At 37.2% G+C, this 8,865-nt stretch overlaps 1 protein-coding gene across 1 annotated transcript in view; it reads left to right on the forward strand.

The window, feature by feature from the left end:
* The window catches only part of cdc5l (CDC5 cell division cycle 5-like (S. pombe)), an 85,702-nt gene extending 78,080 nt beyond the window's left edge, over positions 1 to 7,622 (forward strand). The window contains exons 15-16 of the mRNA XM_072499068.1: positions 6,103 to 6,315; positions 7,143 to 7,622. Of these exons, the coding sequence (XP_072355169.1) occupies positions 6,103 to 6,315; positions 7,143 to 7,250 (321 nt within the window). The 3' untranslated portion in view covers positions 7,251 to 7,622. The remainder of the gene's footprint in view (positions 1 to 6,102; positions 6,316 to 7,142) is intronic.
* The last annotated feature ends 1,243 nt before the right edge of the window (positions 7,623 to 8,865 follow it).

The raw sequence follows: 8,865 nt of genomic DNA on the forward strand, positions 1-8,865 counted from the left end.
GACGACACGGAACCTCCTGGTGGACTCTGTTCACTGTGTTTGCTACTCCATATTTTCACCCCGGACTTCCTTCTAAACAAGGGGTGAATGTGGTGATACACCACTGTACTTCCCTACCATTGTACATAGTATATAATAGTTGTGTGTAACGTGGCCCTGTAATACTGTGTATTGTACTGTAGCTCTGCAGAGGTTCGGTCACTGGTAGGTAACCCGACCTGGCCACGGAGAGCTCCGCCTTAGCCACTCCCTCGGGAGTTACGTATAAGAACCCTCTTCTGGGACCGGCCCCATTCTGTCTGGGGTCGTCTGTGTCGGGTAAGCCTCCCATGTAGTATATTAAAGCCTTAGTTAAAGTCTCACATGTCTTTGTGGTTCTTGACGCTTAGTGCATCAGTGATTGAACTGCCTTCTTCCAATATGCAAATCCAATGAAAGGTTGCTAGATTCAATAACACATGATTTGGACCCATGCATCACACCAGCATCTCTAAAACCTGAAATAAGTTTTATCACATCTGGAGATAATTTTACTGATTGCTGTGTTTCCTATTGCATGCTCTAGTTCTGGATGGTTAATGTCCACTGCATTAGCACAAAACATTGACCGTCCTACTATTAAGATGTCTGTCCACAGAAAAAAGACATGAACAGACCATCTGGTCCATTAAGTCCACAACATTCAGACATGGTACACTAATGTTTTTAGAAAGACTCCAAGTCCTATAATAACCAACTTTTAAAACCGCAATGTGCTACAAAACCCTCTGTTGACTAAATTTAAAATAGAAGCAGTATGAATGGGAAAACCACTCCTCATCTAGTGATGGTGGCAATATTTAATTCTGGCCCTTTTTATTGAACTGCATTAAAACATGCCAGCATTTTTGGACTCGGGAATGATTGTACTAAATTTTAGAGATAGTAGGGGTCTGACCATAAACATGACCCAGTTGTTGCTTTGGTTTAATGACACCACTCTCCACTGAACATCGTGAGTTCAGGGTCCATTCCCAATCTCGATCAGATAATCCTTTCAATAATAGGATGGTATTTTTTACGTCCACCTAAGAAAGCAGGTGAGACTTTAGCTTATTGTCTTATACAAGAGATCTGACCCAAACAATGCAGTATTGATGGATGCTGCATTATTGAAGCCAACGTGTTTTGATGTTAAAGATTGCATAGCTTTACTTGAAGAGCAGCAAAATTCTCACATTGTCCCAGTCAACATTTATCCTTCAACCAAAATTAACAAAAAATGATTATCTAGTTTTTGCTTTCTGTTTGTTGGATCGTGCTGTGTAAAACTTGGCTGCTGTTTTTGATTACATTTCAAAGATGGCTCATTAGCTGTGTAGCTCTTTTCGATGTCTTGCAATCACAATGCAGACATTGTAAACGTATGTTTGGTTCTTTCTAAATATGTTAAAACGAGTAAAAGCAATTTTGTTCCTTCAATTTCACCCATGTAGGGAAATGCTGATAGTTTTGCAAGAGGTGCATTTGTTAGAACATAGTGAAACTTAAATAGTATCCAGTAATTAGATTGAAATAGTTTTAAATAAATTTCACATGTTTGGGAATATTAAGTGATGTTAGACATTTACAAGAATTACACTTACCAGCAGCTATCCAGAAGGGTGCAGTATTGGTCTACTTCTGATGAAGCCATATTTTAAAACCAGAACTTTATCTCATTGCGGCATAAATATGGTAGTTTCAAATAATTAATTACCTGCCGATGAAAGGTTGTGCATTTTTTCATAGTGCTTGTTGCTTGCTAATAAAAACTAGTTAAAATGCACAAATCAAATGAATCAAAATGATAAATTTTTTGCCCTACCAACCTTCACTTGTATGTTTAATTTGCGTTAGTTCATTTGGCTTCAGTGTTATTAGTTACTCAAAATGTTTTAATTTTTAGTAATGAATTATACAATTAGTAAGAGGACATTTTAAAACCCATCACTGAACTGATCATGCAGGCCAAAGTACAAGAATCCGTCGATGTGCGTCAAAGCATTTTACCTTTTATCTCTGGCAAAAACGTGTTATTTTATCATGTGTTTTAACAGCCTCCCTTTCTATTATTTTAGGATGGTCTTGCTGTTTCATAGTGTACAGTTATTAGTTTTACAACAAAAATGAGTTGCAAGAATCTTAATACAGAGTAAGCATTTGGAGCAATGTTTCTTTTTTTAAATTCCATTTTTGGTTGAAAAAATAAGCACAACAGGATTGCAAAGGCAGCATGTTTTATTTATACCAGTGTGGATAAGTTTCAGTTAATCAAGGAAGTTATTCACAAAGGGTGGATTTGTTTAAAATATCTTGGCAGGGAAAAGTGGGAAGTAGGTTGGAAATCATTCACACGGGTAGTTCTGAGAATCAGGCAGTAGCAGTTCCATTCAGAGAATTTACACTGCTTCTATTGGTATTAAAATCAGCTGCGGACCATATTTCAGTAAAGTTTGTAAGTTTGTCAGTACACTACAAATCTAAGGTGTACATTATTTAATCCTTTTGTGAGTTGGTGACATAAAATAGTCAATACTTCTGAGGCTATATAAGGCTCAGACCCCATTTGGAGTATTGTGAGCAGTTTTGGGCCCCAGATCTAAGGAAGGATGTGCTAGCCTTGGAAAGGGCCCAGAGGAGGTTCATAAGAATAATCACTGGAATGAAGAGCTTGTCATGAGGAGCGGTTGAGGACTCTGGGTCTGTACTCGGAGTTTCGAAGGATGAGGGGGATCTTCCAGGATACTGTGAGGCCTGGATAGAGTGGACGTGGAGAGGATGTTTCCATTAGTAGGAAAAACTAGAACCAGAGAGAACAATCTCAGACTAAAGGGACGATCTTTTAAAACAGTGATGAGGAGGAATTTCTTCAGCCAGAGGAGTGGTGAATCTGTGGAACTGTTTGCTGCAGAAGGCTGCGGAGACCAAATCACCGGGTGTCTTTAAGACCGAGATAGAAAGGTTCTTGATTAATTAGGGGGTATAGGGTTATGGGAAAAAGGCAAACGAATGGGGGTGAGATAAATATCAGCCATGATTGAATGGCAGAGCAGACGCGATAGGTCGAGCGGCCTAATTCTGCTCCTATGTCTAATGGTCTTATGGACAACTACTTAACTGGCCAGGTATTTTTTAATGTAAGGACAACTTAACTGGCCAGTTAGTTATTTAATGTCCCATCTCTATTCATAATTTAATTCAGGTAAATGTATTCAGCCTCATTCCAGTCTCTACAGCTACGTTGTTGTGAATGTCAAAGCTTTGGCTGTCATTTTGAAATAAAATGGTGAATAAGGATTATAGCTGGTGAAGTGGGCTGGAATGAAGCCTGAAAACCCAGCATAATTAATGATTTTAAGATAGTTTTGCCACCTGCATCATGCTCCTTTCCACTACAAAATTTAAAATAACACTTTGAAACAATTGAAGTTTCAAACTGAGCAATTCCTGATTATGGACAGTGGTAGGAAATGTAATTCTATTTAAAGCCTCAAATTTTCAGGAATAGCTTCTATGACTAGGAGAAATGGATGTACTGAATGGCCTCCTGTTTTTCCTTATGGTTTATACTGCTACTTAAATGTAACACACAGCTATACATTTTGTGACTCAAACAATATTTTTAAAAAGCAAGAGGAATTTGAACAACTTAAGTGTTGTTTGAAGACTTTTCTCTCACACTGTTGTTTTACCAGATGAAATTACTTAACTTCAGGGTGATTAAACATTTTATTTTAAAATAAGCATATTTAATGGATATATAAAAATTAATGCATTTAAAAAAATAAACTAATGAAAGGATTTATAAAAAATCAATCAAATAATAAACCATTCTTGTCTAAAGTTACTTATTCACAGAGTTCACCGCATCTGTTGCTGCTGAGATATTGGAGTAGGTGTTAGCATAGTGCCTCTTTTATCAGTTTAATGTAATCATTTATTCTATTCAGAAATCCAGTTCGATGAGAAATCTCATTTAGCTTATTATTTCAAGTATAAATTTGAAGACTTATAACTGAGGGTAAAATAGTATAACAAGACCATAAGACATAGGAGCAGAATTCGACCACTCGGCCCATCGAGTCTGCTCCGCCATTCAATCATGGCTGATATTTTTCTCTTCCTCATTCTCCTGTCTTCTGATGTTAGTTCTTGTTCCATCACTGACTGTTTCTTCAAACCCCATATTATTGCCACCACCAATACTGCCTTTATCAATCTCTGCAATACCCTAACTTCATGTTAACCTTGCTGTCCCACTACTGTACTTGGAACGGGTTATCCATACTTCCACGCCTTCAAACTAGATTACTCCAAAATTCTCCTTGCCAGTTTTTCTACCAATTGAACTCTCCAAACTCCGTTACCTATATCTATTCTGCACTTAATCATATTCCCCTTATTAATTCTCTCCTCATGAACATTAACAGCTACCTACAGGATTTGAAGGTCAGAGTCAAACATGATAATAATGGTGAAAATACCCTTTGACCTTAGTTTTTGAAAATTGCCAAAGATAGAGAGGGAGTTGGATGGTAAAGTTTGAAGGCTTAGGTGAACCAAATGAGATAACTTAATCTTGCTAATGTTGTGCTAAAGGAAATTTTAGCTCACCGAGGACTTAATTTGGAAATAAACAAATGGATTTTGAAGTGCTACTGTAGATGCTGAAGATGATTTTCTCAGCATAATATGGATGTTTACTCCAATCCTATGAATAATGCCAACAAGGGAAAGACCTGGTCAAGGAAAAAGACAAGCCAACATTATGGTCCTGGGGCACATCCAAGTGTGATTATAAAGCGCAATCAACGGGAAGTGTGTCGACTGCATTGGAATAATACTTTCTTAAGCACCCTCAACCTTTCTGATTCTGGTTGCTTTTGTAGCCTCCATCTCTGCCCCATTTTTGGCTGCAGAACCATCGGCCATTTTATCACCTCTAAAATATTCTACCTAAGAACCTCTGGCATGCTACCCCTCTCCCCTACTTGAGAATTCTTCTCTTAATTTTTGGTTATTGGTTAGCACCCCTATCCTCTTGCGGTCATTAGACCTCCAGTTATTTCCTTACCTTTATGAAATGAATTCAAACCCAATACAATGGTATTAATCGCCCATCCCAGTTCCCTTAAGTTGTAACTAATCAAATCTAGGCCCAACAGGATAGGAGTGGCTAAAAACATAGCATGTTTCAACGACAGTGTCGTTATCTAGTGATAGCCTGTAAGTTCTGTCAATTAATTGGAGCTAATGTGAAAATGTTCTATGATAATATTTAAACTCATGACTTTAGTGTTGTGAGCACAGTACCATAAATACTAGGTTATTGTAACCTCTGTAACATTGAATGTGGTAAGCAAGTTCAACGTAGAATGTTGATCTGCTAAAAGACAGTTTATGAATTTTGAAGTTTTATCTCCCCATTTCTCAAAAGAACTATCGAAAATAGTTTTGCCATAGTTCATATTCTGACCTTGTGAGCTTGATAATGTCCAATTCATTGGCATCTATAATTTGTTTGAATCAGTTCAAATAAGTTTGTTATTTTGCTGTCCTTGTTCATAAACAGCATTAAGTTTGTACGTGGAAAGTGCCTGACACGCCTTCATCTTCATAATCCTTTGTACTGGAACTTAGCAGATGTCTTTTGATAAAGACTGTGGGTAAATAGGTGGTTATTAAACCAATCTTGAATGTTATTTTGGAATATTACAAGGCCCGAATCTTAAATACAATTAGCACAAAGTTGTGTCCAGTTTTTTTAAATATAAATTTAGAGTACCCAATTATCTTTTCCAATTAAGGGGCAATTTAGTGTGGCCAATCCACCTACCCTGCACATCTTTGGGTTGTGGGGGTGAAACCCACGCAGGCACGGGGAGAATGTGCAAACTCCACACGGACAGTGACCCAGGGCCGGGATTCGACCCCGGGTCCTCAGCGCCGTAGGCAGCACTGCGAGTGTCCAGTTTTGAGGGGTTGATGCAGTAGTTGTTCTCTGATTATTAGTTTTAATTTAATTCTAGAAAATGCTGGACAACTTTTTAAATCATGCAACAACAATTTTTCTTATTATAGACCAACAGAAATCATATGACCACAGAAGCAAAACAGGCAGCAAAAATGGAGAAAAAGCTCAAGATATTGCTTGGAGGATATCAGTCACGTGCTACAGGCCTAATGAAACAGTTGAGCGATCTCTGGGATCAAATTGAGCAGGCACATCTGGAATTATGTACGTTTGAAGAATTGAAGAAGCATGAAGATATTGCTATTCCAAGGAGACAAGAGGTAATTCTTAGAATCTTTGTTTATTTGAGTTTTTCAAAATCAATAGATAATTTTTTTGTTTTATAATCAAGTACCGGCACTTGCCACAATAGAATGTTTTAAAATTAATTGTTAATATGATAATTTTCATATGGTATAGTAATATATAGCAAGTTGAAGTATTTGTTTTGAAACCTGCAGGCTAGATTATCTTTGGAGGGATAAATTAGTGGGGGTGGTGGTGGAGTGCTGTTGGTGGTGGAGAAAGAAAGCATGGGTGCCTCATGTACTTTAGAAAACAATGATGTAATTTAAAATAAATATTGAACAAGGTACTAAGTTGGAAGCTTTAGCAATATTAGTTAGAATACTTCATCTAAAGAATGAAGGTGTTACACTTTTCTCAGTAGTTATATGAAGAATTGGAGAACAAATTTCAGAATTAAATACACCTCCTACCTACTGCTGAAAAAGTATTCATTGGGCAACCATTGATTAAAAGTTCAACTATAGTACTTGCTTTTTTTGGGTCAACACACTTGGTCAATTAGACCCAATCCTATTACTACTTATTTATCTTTGACAGGATACATTTTTCATATGTAATGAAGTTTGTTCTGCAGCTGCCAAAATGTCTAGGAAAGTTCGGTAGCACATTTTTAAGTAGGTGACCTTTCACTGCGTAATTTAAAATGTTTGTACTGAAACTTATTGTACAAATGTTTTCTGACTTTCAAAAGGATAGTTCCATAAATGAACTAATGAACTGACTCTCCCAATATTGTCTGTTCATAAAGTGTAATTTGATTTATTTTATTTGCTGTATCCTTTCCTAACTCCAAATTTAGTCTTTGAGAGAAGATGTTGCACGGCAACAGGAGAGAGAGAAGGAACTCCAGCAAAGGTACGCAGATCTGCTTCTGGAAAAAGAAGGGCTTGCGACAGCCAAGTATTGAAAATGGAACAACCTCTGCTCTGCATGCATTTCACATTGCTCTGTACATGAACTCCATTAAAACTGTATTTTCTGTTACAATAATGGATAGAAATGAAACTTCAGAAGTATCACCCCATGCAGGTTGTGCTTAGCATTTTGCTGTAGTATATATGGATCCTTTGTATATTCCACATGAGAATGTAAGTAATATATGGAGTAAAGTTCTTGTTTGTCAGTCCTGCAAGAAAACAATGTTAAACTGATCTACTGTCAAAGCCTCAACAGTCAAATAAATATTTTCCGAATATTTCTTAACTGTATGTTAAACTTATGAAAGGGTGATTTGTACTGTGATTTGAGTAACATTCTAATAAAATGTGAAATTTGTTTATTCTTTGTATAGATGTTATTTCCTTTTTATTTTTAAAATAATTAAATGTGAATGCATAAAACTCGAATGTTAAATTGGTGTGGTACTTGCTCTTAAACTTTTGGGTTCAGGATTTGAACTTTAAAGAAATGCACTTCAGAAACTCCAATCTTGATCCATATTAGACTCAAACAACAGAGAATGGTGTTCTACTCGGCTGATCGCTTGAGCTCCCCATACCAAATTGTGAGAGCACATGATCTTGAATGCACAGGGCTTAGTTACGAAGGAGAAGTTTGTGGAACTTTCTGACTTGAAATAACATAACCCAGAGTCACAATACTATTCTTTGAATACACCCCATGATATTAAAAGCACACTTGCATACCCTTTTCCATTAATGCTTTTGGCTTTGGATTACTTGTAAACATTCAATCCAAGCTTTTTGAGATCCACTTTATTGATGGGAGTGTTTCTTGGGGATCCCAGGGAAATAAATTAGATGCAGGGATGGTGATATAGTGGTAATGTAATTGGACTAGTAATTCAGAGATCAAGGCTAATATTCTGGGGATGCAGCTTCAAATCGTACCATGGCAGCTGTTGGAATTTGAATTCAATTAATAAAGAAACCTGGAATTTAATAAAAAAAGCTAGTCTCAGTCATGATGACCACGAATTAAAGTGGAACCATTGACTTAGTGGTATTGTCACTGGAGCAGTAATCCAGGCGCCCACGATAACACTCTTATAATACCCGGGTTTGAATCCCACCATGGCAGATGATGAGATTCAATTTTTTAAAATATGGAGAAATATTCTGATGGTCTACAAAAGAGGCCAACACCTGAAAACCATTCCCAGAATGATGCACCAGAACAGAGCCCAGTCACTGGATCCACTTAGCATCCCTGAGGGATTCATGAGTGAGATGTCTTCTGCAATCTATGGAGCATATAAAGAACTAATATATTTTGATCTACACGATGAAGCATCTACAAGTGTTCTTCGTAATGTGTATCTACAAGTGTATTTTGTAATGATCCAACTCCGAATCTTTTTCCACTGGTAAGAGCCACACGATTTGAGAGCATGGAGAGGGGCTTCACTGAGTCTTCTGTCACTGGAGAGTATGAAGAGCTTGACTGAAACTTCTGTGGACGGTGACTTTTGCACATTGTTCTACACCTGTTCAAAAGCACTCTACTTGCTTCATAAATCCCATTCTTGTATTGGAAGGAACACAGCTCTACATTCAGGTCGG

Source organism: Scyliorhinus torazame, chromosome 4 (assembly GCF_047496885.1).
Source record: "Scyliorhinus torazame isolate Kashiwa2021f chromosome 4, sScyTor2.1, whole genome shotgun sequence".
NCBI classification, from domain to species: domain Eukaryota; kingdom Metazoa; phylum Chordata; class Chondrichthyes; order Carcharhiniformes; family Scyliorhinidae; genus Scyliorhinus; species Scyliorhinus torazame.